The sequence below is a fragment of the Ahaetulla prasina genome, chromosome 3 (genome assembly GCF_028640845.1).
Source record: "Ahaetulla prasina isolate Xishuangbanna chromosome 3, ASM2864084v1, whole genome shotgun sequence".
NCBI classification, from domain to species: domain Eukaryota; kingdom Metazoa; phylum Chordata; class Lepidosauria; order Squamata; family Colubridae; genus Ahaetulla; species Ahaetulla prasina.
Window position 1 is genome coordinate 155622840 of NC_080541.1, and position 18366 is coordinate 155641205.

The 18366-nt window shown below is 36.6% G+C and overlaps 1 protein-coding gene across 1 annotated transcript in view; it reads left to right on the top strand.

Moving 5' to 3' along the window:
- Positions 1 to 6104: 6104 nt before the first annotated feature.
- Positions 6105 to 18366, top strand: part of ADGRL4 (adhesion G protein-coupled receptor L4) — a 147621-nt gene continuing 135359 nt past the window's right edge. Inside the window, exons 1-2 of the mRNA XM_058176285.1 lie at positions 6105 to 6765; positions 8185 to 8349. Coding sequence (XP_058032268.1) covers positions 6645 to 6765; positions 8185 to 8349 — 286 coding nt within the window. The 5' untranslated portion in view covers positions 6105 to 6644. The remainder of the gene's footprint in view (positions 6766 to 8184; positions 8350 to 18366) is intronic.

The window sequence follows — 18366 nt, forward strand, 5'->3', positions numbered from 1 at the left end:
ATTATGCATTTTGATTTTGTTGTATACCATCCTGAACATTTGATTGGAAACATGTATCAATATAAACAATAATGTAAGATGAACGGCACCTAATTCCTTTAGCTTTCCTCTTTCTTGAGGCTGAATTCCTTTAAAGGCTGTAATCTTACATGTTGCTGCATCAAAACTTTTGTGCGATGTTTTTTTGAATCACATCTGCTTGAGTGAAAAATACTCTGCCAAAATGTATTCTCCTCCTTATTTCAAAACTTCCCCCCCTCACCAGAGGCTCAAGTTTCTGATTCATTTTCAGGGTATTTTTAGAATTTCTTTTGGTGGCATTTTTAAGCTCACCTTTGTTGAGAGACCGTTGATTGAGGAAGCTCCCGGTTGTTGTTTTTCTTACTTCGTATCTCTCCATAGCTGAGCGGATCCTTGATTGCCCCCACTTCCTGATCTGAAAAAAGCCACAGCAGAGAGATTATTGCATGTCCATTTCCCTTGGGCTTTATGATAAGTACAGAAAGCCAAGAATGCTGGAAAGCTGATTGTAAATAAGAAATAGAAAGCCGCAACCAAGATAAGCAGAAGATCTCCACATTTTACAAATGAGAAACCTTCTCCTTTGAAAGCATGTTTGGAAGCAATTTGTTTCCTATCAGGGTATATAAAAATGGCTGGATATGCAAAAGAAAATGAGCAACTCAACAGACCTATGGATGCAGCTGATCTTACAGTTGTATAAAAGGCCTCAAAACGTAAACACAAATAATGTAGGTGTATGCCTACTTTGGATGCTTATTAAGGGGGAAGAACAGTTATCTATCCTACCTGTTGTGTAACAGCAGCCTAGGCTTTAAAGTTCCAACTTCAAATTCTCTTAAAATATTGTTTCTACATAGTTCTTAGGCCTGCCTGGCATTTCCTCTGTTCTGCTATTCGGAACTATAGCGAGTATTGCAAAAAAAAATTAAAATCATAACTTTTTTCTTCTGCAGTGACAGATGCCGGTTTAATTTTAAAAAGATCTCCTACTTGAACTTCTAGGAGGTTTTACAGTGTGAATTATAACTGTCTGAAACCTGGAGGCTTTCCTAGAAGTGTTGGCAGGCACAACAATCTGAAACCATGGGAAATCCTACCTTTGCTTAAGAGGTCACAGTTATGCAGTTCACAGGGGCAAAGGTAAATATTACTGACACTGCCTCACCTAGCCAACATGGGAGAATGATGAGGTAAATTATGTTTTTAGAAAGAAAAGGCAATATGGTGGGTTTTTCCCTCCCAGAAAACCATGTATTTTTGAGCAGGCAGCAATAAAACACAAAGGAATCCAAAAGCACAAATACAGAGGCCTTTTGGATAGTTCACTGAAAACATCAGCTCAATATGCTGCAAAGGTCAAGAAAGCAAATGGAATGTGACAGACTATTAGGGAAGAAAAATTACAGACGATCTAACAGCACTGTAAAATTTGCAGCTGTGCAAACTGCAGATTCTGCCTTGAGACGGGTTAGGGGATGGCTGAAAGTTTGACAGCCCCACCAAGGAAAAGGCCACCGATCCTTGCAACAGATCACGGTCATGTACAAAGGGGTAGGACCCCTCTCACCAAAATAAACAAATAAACCAGTAGGTGCAATCCTCTAGCCAGGATTAAATAACATAGCTTGGGTGATCTTGTGTGAGAAATCAGTCCCCTGTCAAAAGCTCATTGTACATGGAATATAACGATATATTTTGAAGGGAAGATGCTTTAAATAAAAAGCCTCAGGGGTAGAAGTTTTCTGGCCTAACATAGGGTCAGTCCCGATTAATATTTCTACAGGAGGCTCCCAGAGCTGTAGAAAACCACGCAGACCATTTCTGTCCTTTTGTCCAGAAAACTGCACAACTATGAATCACGATCCCAATAGTCCTAAGGCAGGAAGCTACAGTACGCTCATTCATATTAATTGAATGTCCTTTTATGCATGTGGCTAGGAGTGCAAAAGTATGTAATATAATAACCATCCTGCTCCCATACTGAGGCAGATTTACAATGAAAATTATAATGCATATTTGGTTCCAACCAGTTTTATCTCTTCCAGGAACCAACCTTTAGTGAAGCTAAAGGAGTCTTAATTGGCCACTGAGGACACAAAGGAGAGGTCACAAAAAATAGCTTCTTCCCCCAAATAAAGGAGACATGGCAACTAAACTTTAGGAGAAGGTCAATGATATTACCGTTCGCAAGATGTATGCAAGGGCTCAATAAAGCAAAATGGCAGCCAAAATGATGCTCTGCCCCATTTTTATATGTGGCATATATTTTTACACATGTCACATGTTCAATGTAGAGAAGGGGCAAGTTTTTAATTGTCTGGTCACAACTGCCATATGGACTTTTTTGACACTTCCCTTCACAACAAATCTCTCTAATTGTTCTGTCCTCGGCCAGCTGAGGAATTCTGGGAGTTGAAGTCTACAAAGTTGCCAAGTTTGGAGACCTCTGTTATAAAACATAGCATATATTGGTGCAGAAACCATGCATTTCTGATAGTTCAAGAATAAGCGTACAATGTTATGCACTTAAATATACTGGGGATCATTTCTAAGTAAACATAGAACTGGCAAATCCAAAATGAACGCACAAATCTCTGAAAATTGTTTGCTCTATTATATGCTGGCCAGCCATTGTATTCTATGGGTTTGCTTTTTTGAAAAAAAAATCCTTACATTTAAATGTAAGTTTATATATGCAATATTCTATAACATATGGAAATCTCATGTATCAGCCCATAATTTATGTAACAGTTGCAGTAAATTGCTCAAGAAAGATTTTTAATGCAATTGACCCAGCTTCCATACTTTGACGTTTTTCTTATGCAGAGTTTTTAAATGCAAATGTTACTGCATATGACTTTCAATAGCACACTTTCTCTCTGGCACTTTTTATTTTTTTCAGATTATTGATTGTGAAAAGCTAGTCAATTTTGTCTGATGCTAGAATTTGTGCCACTGTGAAGTTGGAATGCAGACTTTCAAATCTACTGCTGGCCGAATTGATGGTTAGAATGTCTTTTACATCCTTAATGAAATGCAGATTTAGCATTTTGGTGCTTGTTTACTCTATTTGATTATAGAAAAAAGCTTAACATTTTCTGATTTTTCACTCAGGAAGAGTCATAAGAAAAAAACTTGATAATACAGCTGATTTTGAAAGCATGTTTTTCTCCTGTACTCTATGGTCCCTTCTCAGGTGTCGCTCGACTCTTTATCCCCATATACTGTTAGATATGATCGCTAAATCCAGGTGGTTTTATCTCCCAAATGTCTCTAAAATCTTGCATTTCCTCTTCATTCTCACCACAGAAATATAAAACTTGTCAAGTCCATCATCCTGTTCATCCTCGATTATTGCAACCTCATTTTCTTCAGGTTCCTGCTGATACCCTCAACATTCAGGTTTGCCACTAATCTGTTGTGAAAATAATCCTCCATTAAGATAGTGCTATGACATTCCTAAATTGTCATCTCTGCCAGTTCTCTGTTGCCTGCTACATCTGATGTAAGCTTCTTGTATTATCCTTAATAGTCTTATGAGCTGACCCCTTTCCTGCTCCTGTCTGTTTTTCACCTTTCATTCCTGCCTTCTTGGCTCATCTAAGTTTCCCATCAAACTCCTTTTTCCCTCCTTTCCACCTCTGAACTTTTTATGTGGTTTTCTTTCTTCTTCTTTTTTGTCAGTCTTATAAATGATGGTGAAATACAGCTGAAAAATATGACAAGGGAAATGGTGTGAACAATTCTAATTATCCAAGATTGCAACACATTAGAGCCAGCAAATGAATTTGTGCACTTCGATAACATATTTACTTAAATGACAAATGGATGGGCAATGTGGAAATAGGGGTGGGAAGATGTAATAAAGAAAGGGTGGGATCTGTTGCGAGAATGAATGTTAACTAAAAGAGAAATTGGATAGGTATAGGGACATGCTTCTTCCTGCTTTGTTACATGAAGTGAGACTTGTTATAGACGAAAAAATTCAGGAACACAAATTTCCTTTCATAGCACACATTACAAACTGAATCAAGCAGAGATTAATCTAAAACCTTCCTCCTCCATGATAGGGACCGATTATGCCAATGTTTATTCAATGCAGTTCTTGTGGACGTGAAGCTTTCTCCATCTTGATTTCTGGTCCTTGTTTGTGTCTTTTGGACTTTTTTAGGGGATGTTGAAAATGGGGAAATCTCATTGACAGGCATAAATGCTGCTGCTGCAGCAATTGCTGGATTTTGCTTTAATATTGTTTCCTGCTCAATACCCGAAGAGTGATCTCCTGAAATATCTTTGCTTTCTTTCTGGCCAGGAAAGACAAATTCTGATTGACTATTAGTGTTTGAATATGTTATAGCCTTTTCACACAAAAGCATCCATCACATTCTGGTGACTTTAATCATAAGAAGAGCCACTCAAGTCCTTTTCTATTTAAAATGTAAAATTGGAAGTTTGGAAATTTTTCATGCCTAGAAGAGTCCCATTATGTTTACATAAACAGTTACTAAAATTCATCTAAGGAAGTTCCTCAATATGTAAGAAAATATTCTCAAGCAGAAACATACAAATATATACTCCTTTCTCTGAATTATGGAACACATTTTTCAAGATAACAAGCAGTGAAAAGACAAGTTTCAGAGGAATCAGTCCATTTGATAAATGTGCAAATAACAATACCTCCTCACCCAAAAAGTGATTGACAGGTTGATGTACCTTTTTTGTGTAAAACTGGACAAGCTGAGGAAGGTGGCTCTTAAACAGTTTAGAGTCTAGTTATTTATAAATCCCTTGTAAAATGAAATACAGTCCAGACAGAAAACAATAAGATGGGAAAGGAACCCCATCTGTCTCAGTCCTATTGGGAGTGAATTCAGGAATCCATTTTCACTGGAATTTATGGCAGGAGGCTACTCACTACTAGCACAAAGATTTTAAAGCTTTAAAAGTTGGAAGAACCCATGGGTCTGCTTTTGATCTTTAAAAAAATATATTGGCACCCATTGTATAGTTTAGTGAATTTTTCCTAACATCGCCAGACTAGAAAATTATCCTCCTATTGCATGGTTTTATATGTCTGGGCATTTATTTCATTCAGTCATTGTCCAGGCAGGTTAGGTATCAAAAAATAGAATTATTGGACATCTGTGAGATCATTAGATTCTTCTGTCTACATCTCATCGGCCTTTCTGCTGTTATTTATTGCTATTGGTACTTGTGTACACTATCCCTAAATGAACAAAACATGGCAGGAGAGTGGTAGGCAACAGGAAAAAAAAACTGCCTTCCTTTCTGTAGACTTCTTTTGTAGAGATGCACAAGCAAAATGGCAAAATGGAGTATGATAGAGTAAGGATGGTGTATATCCTCCCCCAAAAAGGGAAAAGATCCTTTCCCATAAACATCACAAAAGTGATGGTTGACACTTCTGTCAGACCAAGATCTTCTGAATTTAATTTCTTTTGAAGGGTTTGTTCAAAGTAAAATGGGAAACAGATTAAGAATACAGAGTAAGATTTCCCACAGCTTTTATGTTTAATTTAAACTACACTCAATTGTCTAACTTGGGAGAAAGCTGCCTGCTTTCACACAGAAGGCCTGCACTGACCTCATTATTAATATTATATAGTATTTACAGATAAACATTGAAATATTTTCTCAAGAAATCTTGAGCACTAAATCTTATTTGTAGTCAAGCTTCCATTCAATCAAAGCCTTGGAAGATGATGCCATAATAGAAACAATGAGGTGTTCCTTATGTAGAGAATGACATTTCAATACATCTTGTTGGAAGAAGTTTATGGCAAGCTTCCAAAGAAGTCACGAAGAACATAGACTATATAACAGGAAATAACACATCAGAGATAAAGAGAATGCATTATTTTTCCCCCACCATTCTTTGTTTGGTCTAACAAAATTCTTGTTTCCCACTTCCCCAATGCATAGTACAGTTTCTTTTATTGCTCCTTTTATCCCTTAATTCTTGTGATGTCACCTCCTTTAGGGTTTTTACTTATATCTCCCTGCGTAGGTTTCCCTGCTGTCCTTGAAATTCTTTGCTGCACATTCAGTTTCCTGCCTACTTCCTTCCAGAGCTTTACATCTTTGTTTTCCACACAAAAGAAATCTTAGTGGATTTCCTGTACCTCCTTCTTATACTGCTACTCTTAAAGTGACAAAATTTTATATAGCAGCTGGGATATTTTGGATACTTCAAGAAAAGCCATCAACAAGGCAGAACAAGGCAGAACAAGGCAGACTTCACAAGCTTTTGGGATACTAGAGTTTTGATATGCTCAACTAAGAGAGAGAATAAGCTAGCACCTGGTTTCCCCCCTGTTATTTTTTTACTTCTGATCTGTTCTCCAGCCTTCCAAAGCCAAGTTTGGTTTACAACTCCTTCCACAGCCCTTAACATCACAACCTCTGTACTTACCTTTGATGCTGATCTTGACATTCCCATCTTTTCTGTTAGCCTTTCTATACAACTCTTTTATTTCCCAATTCGTAATTCACCATTTGACTCTACCTTGCCCTTCCTTTAAAAGATCTGGAAGAGCATATCTAAGGATACATGTCATTGTAAGGTCAGTAGCTTTACAAGTATTTTGTCTTCTGTTGGCATGTATGGATATTGGGCGCATGAGCATACGACATCCAACAAGATTTCTTCATTTGTAACGACTGAACTTGAAACTGGACACTTCGTAGAAGCACCATCCATGAAGCTTCTCTTGCTTTTAGGTAGGTGATTTTCTTTTCTAAATGAAGATTAAGACTAAATTAGAGTTAGGAAAGAAACAAGGTTCTCATAACAATTCAGAAATCCCTTTATGGTAGTTACTACGTTTGAGAAGTGCAACAGACATTTAGCATCTGTAAGAACTGGCATGCAAGAACCCTTATGGATTCATTCTCATTGAATCTGGAGGAGAAATTGTATTATAATAAAACATAGCCAAAGAAGATTTATTTGTTTATAAATGGCCAGCTATTTTTTTTTTAAAAAAGCGTTCTCTGCATGAAAGAATAGTAATAATGTATAATAATGCCACAGATAATATGAACCAGTTCAACATTATATTTACAAACTTATTTAATCTTAACCTTTAAAATATATTTATTATTGTAGTTTTGGTCATCATTATTCAAGAAAGCAGGATTTTCATGAAGCAATTCATCTTAGACTGTATATTAGAACTGTGATCCAGAAAAGCAGTATGTAGGTAAATAGATTCTCTCCTGTATAAATTGGTTTTACTCAAACACTTCTTGATTTAAGGTTATAGTTTTAAAAAAACTTGGGAGTAAATACCACTGAGTGTGTTTTTGACTGCTGCTAATCAGACTGTTCATCTGTTCATTCTTTTTTTCTTTATATTAACACCCACAAACAAACATGTGCATATATTTGTATATATAAGTGTGGGGAGATGTGCATTCACACACAGAGATATATAAACACACATACATATATAGGTAAGGTAAAGGTTCTCCTCGCACATATGTGCTAGTCGTTCCCGACTCTAGGGGGTGATGCTTATCTCTGTTTCAAAGCTGAAGAGCCAGAGCTGTCCGAAGACGTCTTCATGGTCATGTGGCCAGCATAACTAAATGCCAAAGGCACATGAAACACTGTTACCTTTCCACCAAAGGTGGTCCCTATTTTCCTACTTGCATTTTTTATGTGCTTTTGAACTGCTAGGTTGGCAGAAGCTGGAACAAGTAATGAGAGCTCACCCTATTACGCAGCTCTAGGGATTCGAACTACTGAAATGTGGACCTTTCGATCGACAAGCTCAGCGTCGTAGCCTCTGAGCCACTGCATGCCTTTTACACACACAAATACTCACATGTATATATAAAACAAAGGAAAGAATTTTTACGATAGCATGGAAAGAACAGCAACATAAAATATGACAGAGACAATAAAACATTCCCAACAAAAATATTTTCAAATGCTTATTCAGGTATATAACTATTTTTAAGCAGCACTTTTAAAAGTTGAGTAGTGGGAATGTAATTTTCCATTTGGGAATAGGATGTCTCAGTCAGGTTCACACTAGTAAGTTCCAAACTAATGGAAGGAGAGCTAGTTTTAAAATTCGGCATGTGGTTTACTCTTAACATCAGCAGTTTTGTGTTGCTTTTCAATCCTTGTAGTGTTTCTTGCCACCCTGCTGGATAGTTGCTGCAGCCTCCAGAACTGTACGAACCCATGTCACAAGCATGCCAAATGTGAAGTTCGCAATGGGATCCATGGTTGTTACTGTAACCCAGGATTCACCGGACCTGGGATAGATGCAGATGGTAACAGTGGTTGCTATGGTGAGACACTAAGCTTTTGATAATTTTTCCTCCTTTTGACGGCCTTGTAATTACATCAAGCATCATATGGGAAAACACTAAATGCAGATATATGAAGCAGAGGTGGGTTTCAGCAGGTTCTGACCAGTTCTGGAGAACCATTAGCAGAAATTTTGAGTAGTTCAGAGAACTGGTAGTAAAAATTCTGACTGGCCCCGCCCCCATCTATTCTCTGCCTCCAGAGTCACAGCTGATTGGGAGGAAGTGGGGATTTTGCAGTATCCTTCCCCCAAGTGGGGTGGGAATGGAGATTTTACACTATCCTTCTCCTACCATGCCCACCAAGCCACATCCACAGAACCGGTAGTAAAAAATTTTGAAGCCCACCACTGATATGAAGCTTGTATGGGCAATATTGGAGAGCTGTGGATCCTTTTGCAAGTCATTGGGAAGAAATGCTTTGAATCTTGTGCCCAAGTGGAGGCACATCAATTACCTGTTTTTAAAGCAGACATGCAAACCTGGGGGGGGGGGAGATACTGTTGTTCCAGGCATTAATTCACTAGAATTAAAGAGGCTCCTAAAGCAACAGCATCCATTCTTTTCAGGCTCACTTAGAAGGCCAAAAGGGGATGTGGCTGCTTTAATTGATAAGGCATGGGGAGCCAGAGGGGTTGTTGGGTGTTGTGTTCCTACAAAATCTAAAGCAGTTTTTCTGAATCGTTCTCAGAATGTGTACAGCTGTATCATGTAGTTTGTTTCTGAAATTATGCATTTCTTACGGCTTGTGCAACTGCCCAGGCTAGTACATCCTTAATTCTGGAATTCAGGTAGCATGTTGTGATGCCATTGCAACTCATGACAAACAAGCATTAGCAGTATAAGGTTTTCCAAACTGTGAATGGATCACATACTGCTTAGCACAGTTGATTGTTAGCTTGACGAAAAATTCAATGGCAATAAAAATTATACTTTATAATGCCGGTTTTCTGGAAATTATATCCTGTTTGTTCAACTGTCACCTGCAAAGTTCGTACTCACTGTCATTTTGCTTTGAAGTAACTTTCAGAAGAGAGCTACTGGAGACAGAACCACTGGAGAGGGATAATTATTTGTTGATTCCTCTCTAGGTTTTAGGTGCTAATGGAAGATTTTATCTGTGGTTCTGAGTTTTAATAAATGCTTAACCTGTCAATCCTAGGCATGTTTATTGTCAAACTATTCCAAAACTGTTCAGTAAAGTTCTCCTTACTGAATAAGCTTTTACAGGATAGAAATATCGGCCTCTGATTCTATGCACATTTTCAATGTGTCATTATTACAGCTATTAAACTGCCAACATAAAAACACAGATTAAATATTCATATATTTAATGCATATTGTAAGCACATATAACAAATATAGAAAAATAATCTGTTGCAAATACAACAGATGGCAAATTAATGCTCATTCTCATGTTTATATGCATGATACCTTCTGTCAAATTGTAATAAATGTTATTCTGTAGTGTTTCTCAAGATATTGATTACAGTAATATATTGCATTTTTGCTGTCTTATCTAATTGTATTGATCAGTCCTTTCTTCCATTTGTTTATGATCAATCCTCTCCTTCATTAATAGAAAACCAGATTCTATTTTAAACTCCCCAAATGCCTGGGAATGTTGTTGCATACTTGGGATATACAAAGTTGCATCTTTCAAGGGAAGAGTACCCCAAATCAGCATGCAAAATTTCTGAATATATTTTATATTTTTTATTATCAGATCCTTCCCAAGGATCTAAAATAATAAAGCTACCATATTAATTAAAATAGAATTATAGTAAATATTATTAATTTCATTGCTGTCAGGCAGACGTTCAGACTGGATTTGGCATTTTTATCCACTTATTGACTTCTTCCCAAGGACCTGGCATAGGGAGATGTTGCTGTTTTATTGTGTTAGAGGTCCATCTTTCTTATTTTCTTTTTGTTGGCTTCCTTGAACATTTTGTGCTGGAATGCAAAAAAAACAAAAAAGAAGTATTTTAACAAAAGAAACACTTCCCACAGCAAGGAAATATTATGTCTAAGAATTAGATAATAGAGCACTTTAAAATTAAAAGAAAAAATGTTTCTTGAAGGCAGTAACAGTTTGGGATTAATATTTTCTGTCTTCTAAGAACATATCTACTATCTTGTTGTAATTGGATAAGATCTTAGAAGGATTAAAAGACAGTCAGGATAATAATTAGCTTGAAGCTAAAATATGGAACAATGCTTTGACTTAATGATATGTTAGATACTATGATCTGTACCTCCCCCCCTTCCCAGTTCCTTTTTTCATAGAGAGGGCTTTTACTGTTGTAGAGATAAATGCTGGCTTCATTTTAATTGATAATCTTTGTTAGCAGTTATTCGTCTATCAACACAGATTCATTTTTGTGTGCTAACGGGAATCTCTGTTCCCCAAATAGCACCCACAGTGAAAGCGTATTAGTTAGATAGGTGGTAACATTCACTGTTACTTTTATTAGCATCGATTTAACAATTTTGCACCTGTTCAGTAATAGCTAGGTTTTTAATGATATTGTTAATGATGTTATTTAAATACTCAATTTTTTCCACTCTATTTCTGGCACTTTTTTATTGGAATAATCAAGGAAGCCACAGGAGCTATTGCTTACAAAAATAAAATTCAACCTTTGGAAAAAAAATAATAATTTATGATGGTAAAGAAAAGATCAAAGTTACCAATTTAATTTCTTCTAAGCATATTCAATCATAAATCTAATTCTTAACTGTTGGAAAAAGAAGGAGAATTGCATCCTGAGTAAAGTTTCCATTCTCTTTGAGCAGAAAGAAGTGGCTGGGAGCCAATCTTTTTCATTTATGCTTCACTTCCAAGATTCATTGCTTATCGGATTATGAATTATTAACAATCAAATTATTAATTAACTATTAAGAGCAGCATGTTTCTATCACCTCTTTCTTTTGCAGAACACATCTGCCAATAGCTTTGGGAACTTCTCCTTCAGTAACTCTTGATCCAATATAGAACTATAATCTGTTTTCTCAAGAACGACAGTGACAGGAAGTGGCTTAAGTACCATATAGCTTTTATTATCCTTGCCCGCAAATGGACTCTAAAAAAATCAAGGAGTTAATTTGCTGCCAAATCTCTAGGGCTTCTGCAATAACTCTTAAAATCTTTCTCCATGCCTCAGAATGTGAACCCTGGGAATGTTCACATATATAATCAGATCTTAGAATAGAATAGAATAGAATAGAATAGAATAGAATAGAATAGAATAGAATAGAATTTTTTTTAATTGGCCAAGTGTGATTGGACACACAAGGAATTTGTCTTGGTGCATACGCTCTCAGTGTACATAAAAGAAAAGATCATCAAGAATCATAAGGTACAACATTTAATGATAGTCATAGGGTACAAATAAGCAATCAGGAAACAATCAATATAAATATAAATCATAAGGATACCAGCAACAAAGTTACAGTCATACAGTCATTAGTGGAAGGAGATGGGTGATGGGAACAATGAGAAGATTAATAATAGTGCAGATTTAGTAAATAGTTTGACAGTCTTGAGGGAATTATTTCTTTAGCAGAGTGATGGCGTTCAGGAAAAAACTGTTCTTGTGTCTAGTTGTTCTGGTGTGCAGTGCTCTATAGCATGGTTTTGAGAGTAGGAGTTGAAACAGTTTATGTCCAGGATGTGAGGGTCTGTAAATATTTTCACAGCCCTCTTTCTGACTCGTGCAGTATACAGGTCCTCAATGGAAGGCAGGTTGGTAGCAATTGTTTCTTCTTCAACAAGAATATACACATACAGCAATATGTGTACTCTATTTCTTTCATAAAACACACACAAACACATATACAAATCCATAATCAAATTAAGATTACTTTTTCCAATATATGTAGAGAATGATGCAGAGGGGACAAAGGTTGAACTAAATCACTTGTAGGCAGTTCAGTAGTTTAGGGTCACAAAGAGCTCTTCACTTAATTTCATTGTTAATTTCAAGCCATAAACTTAGATATTTGATGGTCAACCATTATTCCTTTGGATATGTAAGAAGGGAAAGGAAGGGAAGAGAAAGAAGTTAAACAGGATGTGGAAAAGGGTGAGAAGGAATTAGATGAGGGCTTTGTAGTTGAAGATTGAACCATTTCTGTAAATTACAATTACAGTTTTATATTTGATTTAAATGTAAATCAAATCTTTGCAGAAAATTGCATAAAAATAAATTGGTGCTATGTATAATGCCTGTCCAAAAACAATTCAGATACTGTTGGATACCTATGGGTGAAAAAGAAGGTAAATGAAATGCATCTTTCAGAATTTTTCCCTTCTTTTTTCCCATATTAGAGATAAAAAGAGCTGACATACAGTCTGTTTTGTAGCTTTACTATTCCCTATCTTTTTACTTGCCAACTGCCAATTTGCTCTAGGAATAGCACAGTGCAGAATATTCAACTAGTAGTTGAATCATAGTGGGTTTTTTTTAACTTTCTAAAATATGTCAGGACAATGAAGCAAATTTGTTTGTTCAATTGAACCCAGAAAAACAGGGCGACTAGAGACACAATAGCACAAAATTATTTTGCAAATATGAATCACAATTTTCACTCTACAAAACAAATCAATCTCCCCTGAAAAAATAGAAGCAGCTTTCCTAGATATCAAGAACAATGTAGTCAGGTCTACTTTAATTCACATGTAGTTATGGCTCTGAAAAGCTATAGTCTCTTTCTTCCCAAATACAAAGCAATTTTATTTGCTTCAGAAGTAATTCTACAACTCAGGCTATCTTTTAAGAGAACCGGTGTCACAATATTTAACATACATCTGAAAAGCACTGACAATATAATGCATGAGACCTACACAATAAAGACATTGGCATCATATATGAGAATTCCTTTGCTTTCAGATCCAGTAACTTTCCTTTAGCTCTTGAACATTCAAAAATATTAAGAACTGAGTATGCTGGTGTTTGAGATAATATGATAGTTCAGTCTATGTCCTTGAAACTAGGTATCCTATTTGCATATGCAAATTGCATATTTGTACTGTAATCATCAAATGTATCATTGAAATAATTATTAATCGTTTCAGGACTTAGCTGTTGGTGTTTCTTGTTTCTAGTGAGTAATGGGTACTAGTTTTCTGTTTTCTGTTGCAAACTTCTCTGTCATATCTCTTACAGTATTTATTTATTTAACATATTTATATAGCCTCTCACTTTACAAACCTAAATATTGAAGAAATGTGCTGAAACCAGATCAAGCTTCTTTTGCCTTTCCCCCCATCTTTGTATTAGTTTCTAGAATGTTTTCTTTGGTTAATGTCAAAATCTTCTCTATAAAAGATGTCCTTTATACTTGTCTAAGGAGTTCCCCTGTTATTTTTACTCTGAAAGTTGTTGCCAGAGGCATTTTGCAACTCTTTTTCAAGGCCATTGAGCCAGCATTTCTGTGGTCATGTGGCCAACATGGTGTCCCAGAGCACCGTTACCTTCCCGCCAGAGGGGTACCTATTTATCTACTTGCATTTGAATGCTTTTGAACTGCTAGGTTGGCAGTTGCTGAGGTGAGGACGAGAGCTCACCCCATCACATGGCGCTTTGGTCTCAAACCTGGGCTGCCAGCTTTCCAGCTGACAAGCCCAGCATTTTAACCACTGAGCCACCATGCCACCATTAAACTTGTTAAGGGTTGAGAATATGAATTACAATAGAACATTACATTTGCTAACTTGATTTCATTCAAATGTGCTTGGATCAACAGATAGTCCTAAAAATCACTGATAGGTTCTGAGTTTCCAGGAAAATTTTAAAAGGAGAAAGATATGAAAGTATTACCTTCTGTTGACTAACATTGGAGAGCTACTACCATTAAAAATAGTTCCTGCTAAAGAAAGATGATGTTGGTATGAAATAGCTCCTAAAATATTACTTGCTGTGATATTTCTAGCATGAGAAATAAGTAGGCTGAATGTCTCCCTTAGTTAACTATGCCTTAGCCTCAGGTTACAGTCTGGTTCTGGCAAAGTCTGGCCTGAGGCATTGTACATCAAACTGGCAAGTGCCACCAGATGATCAAAGCTCCACCCCCTTTATATTATGTGTTTCATGCATCACCCACATGTAAAAAGGGACAGAGCTTTGATCACCCTGATTGTACCCAATGTTTTGATGTCATTGATCCATTCCTGCAGACACTCCTGCCTATATCTCCCAACCCTTCTTTACTGCACCAAAAGACTCTTAACATGCAAATGCTGCCAAATAACAGAAAGCAGCCAACTGCCAAATAACAGAAAGCAGCAATCAATTCATCCGTCTACTTCAGGGGTGAAATGCTCCTGGATCGGATGGGATCGTGAGATCCAGTAGCGATGGCGGCTGCTGGTTCGGAGGACCAGTAGCAAAAATCCCTGGCCCCGCCCCCCCGCCTCTGCTGAGCCGCACCATCTGCAGAGGTGTTTTTTTTTTTTACTTTTAAAAGCTGGTTTTGCTTCAGCTGAAACAGGCCTTTAAAAGTAAAAAACAGCACAACCTTACTTGTACTCTTGTAGAAAACATGTTTTCTACAAATAAGAGTAGAGATTCTAAGGCACTTACCTGATTACTGATGAACGCATGGCTCTCTTTCCAGCCCGAAAGCAGTTTCAGTTTCAGCCAGACAGAATCAATCGCTCAGCTAATCTATTTCCTCAGTGATCAACTGGCTGGCTTTGCTGGCTGAGGAACTCTGGGATTTGAAGTCCACAATAAAATAAAATAAAATAATAAAATAAAATATTTGTGCAGCTTTCTGAGATTTGGTGTGTTTCTGTAGTGTTTCACTCTAACTACACAAACACACAAAATCTCAGAAAGCTGTATGTGGCATATTGTGTGTGTGTGTGTGTGTGTGTGTGTGTGTGTGTGTGTGTGTGTTAGTTGTGTGTGTGTAAAGTGTGAAAGTTGCTTTATGAGCTTTTTGTGGCTGTGTGAAGTGTGAAGTCCAGCTGCTTTTACATTGTGTGTGAGTCAGTTGTGTTGTGTTGTGTGTGTGTAAAGTGTGAAAGTTGGTTTTTGGTACCTCTTATTGTTTTTTTATACTTTGTTTATTATTTTTATTATTTATTGTTATTGGCCACGCCCACCAAGCCATCTGACCACCAAGCCATGCCCATCAATTAAGCCACGCCCACAGAACCAGTAGGGAAAATTTTTAGATTTCACCCCTGATCTACTTGAATATTTCCTCTTACCCATAATTCATTCTTTAAGAAATGCAAAATGAAATTTGGTGCAAGATGCTCGGTGCTCTGCTGGTATGGTTTCTATGTAAATTGTATTTCAACTTATCTGAGCGGCTTGAGGAAGCCATGCTTATTCTTTCATCCTTCATAATTGTAAACTCAAGGAAGAGTTTCAAGCAGAAAACACCATGACTTGGGCAGAAAATGCCCCAATTTCACGATTCTGTTATGCAACAACGAAATTTCAGATTTTTCATTTAATCAGACAACAATTCTCAATAAGCTAAGTTGATGGGAAGCTAGAAAAGATGAATCCATACACAGTTAAAAGGTTGTTATAATTTTGCTTTAAATCAGGGGGGTCAAATTTGCCTCATCACGGGACATAACTCAACTTTTTTCCCCTTTGCTAAACCAAGCGTGGGAGTTGCCAGCGTGTGATGCATCTGGCCTGTGGGCCACGAGTTTGACACTCCTGCTTTAGATGCTTTTTTTTCTTTTTTTCTTAGTTTATAATATAAAATACAAAAAATACAAAATAAAATGGTAGGAAAAATAGGGGAGGGGAAAGGGAAGGGGAAAGTTTAGGAAAAAGGGGAAAGAAACAAAAGGCATTGACGTCACTCCCTTTGGTGCAGTAGAATAAGATAATAACATCAAACCTCATTTTTTTAATGTTTACATAATAGTATAAACTAGCCATTTCTATTACATTACATTTCTATTACAACAAACCTATCTAATCAGTAAAAATCAAAGTTTCATTTTTTTTCCACCTCAAGCACAAAGTCCAGAAGCGGTTTCCAAACAGAAACAAAAGTAATTGTGGTGGTTGTTGTTTTTTTCCTTAATCCAAGCAGTCCATTTAGCCATCTTTGCTAACTCCAACAACTTTTGCAGCCATTCATTCATTGTGGGAATCAAAGTGTTCTTTTATTTTTGTGTATAAAGTAATATTGCTGCCATCAACATATATCAAAGTTCCAATTTTTTTCAAGTTAGTTTTTTTTCCCCATTAAACCCAAAAGAAAAGTTTCTGGTTTTATCTTTACATTCACTTTGAGAATCTTCTGCATTAGGATGTGAATCCTATTCCAATATTTCTTTGCTTTGTCACGTGTGCACCATAAGTGATAAAAGGTCCCTGGTTTACTTTTGCATTTCCAGCATTCATTTGAAATCTTTTGCTTTAAGTGCTTGAAGTACTGGAGCAGACCGGCCAGGATGGAATCCTATTCCAACTGGGATCTGATGCTGTATGAATTCATACAATATTGCTCTTTATCAAACATAGAGGTTGCAAGATATTCCACTTCTGTTCTGCAGGCATAATTTATAGCTCAAAGGAAATATACATGATTTAAGGCAACCTTCTTCCCTAAAAGGAGCCCCTGTTAAACTAAGTGAGACTTATTTCCAAGCAAACATGTTGAGGATTGTACAGCATCATATATTTCCTTTTATCAACTTTCTCATTAAACCTGCTCACGCCAGTCAGTCTTCTTATGATTCTCCATTGAGATTTGCAGTTGCAGAGTGAGAGCAGCCTGGGTGAAAACCAAAAATGTATTTTACAGAATGTCTAAATTATAATTACATGATTCAGTAAAATGCTCAAATATTAATAGTAACAGTTCTTTTATAGCATCTCCATCTATCACTCCTGTGCAGTGCAGTTTCAGCACCTTACAGTAAATAAAATAATATATAGTGAAGCCACAATAAAAAACGTTTGAAAGCAATGAAAAAGGGGGATGTAGTCGGGAGTTTTGAAAAGATAAAAATACGCTGAGAATAAACTCTAAAAACAATTGATTGAGACACTTTTGAAAGGGGAGAAGGAAGGACGGATGATGGCAAAGTAGAAATATAATGTTCCACAGTAAGGCTGGATCACAGTGACAGAATCCCCAAAGAGCAGGCAATTATAAGGAATTCAGAAAGAATGCATTTATTTAAAGCAATAAATGCATTCATAAAAGCTAAAGCAATATCACTCTCAAGTCCCTAGGTGGTAAACAATAGCTTGATTGTTCAAAGCTGCCATAAAGCTGAATCATATTATTTTTCATAGGTGATGAAAGTTGGTTTTGATTGAAGCTGCATTTTTGTTTTGGTTTTTTTAAAAAAAAATCCACTGTAACAGATTTTGAATGGAAACAGCTAGCAACTTAAAAACCCATCACATAAATTAACTGTGTTTATTTGGTCACAATGAAAAAGTGACTTCTCCACATTAGAGAGAGGCTTTATGGTTGATGGGTGCATTGCCAATAACATCCATGAATATAGACTACAAACTGTCATTAAAATAATTTTGTCAGTTTTGTTAATACAATCATTGTATGAAAATGCTGATATTTTCATGTCTCCCGTATGGGCTTCGCTTAGAAATCTGATTGGAAAAAGGAAACAGAATATGATGGATTGCTGGTTTGAGCCAACAATTCCATTCTTATGCTCCTCTATTGGAAACCAGGGAAGAATTGGCAAAGACTGCATGGAATGACACTGTTGCAGTTAAGTGGTCCTTCATGGTACCATCTATAATACATGAAAAAATATTTTATTATTTAACAGTTTGACCTGACCTTGACTGGTATTGTTGTTTCAGTTATTTATATTGAATTGTTCCAATGCCTTCAATATAGGATTGCACTTACCACACAGCTGATCCAGAATGTAGCAGCTTAAGTACTAGTCAGGTTTTTAAAGTTTGTTTGTTTGGGAGCCTCCTAGCAACTGCCAGCACAAGTCCCTGCAGTTTTCTTGACAAAATTTCAGAA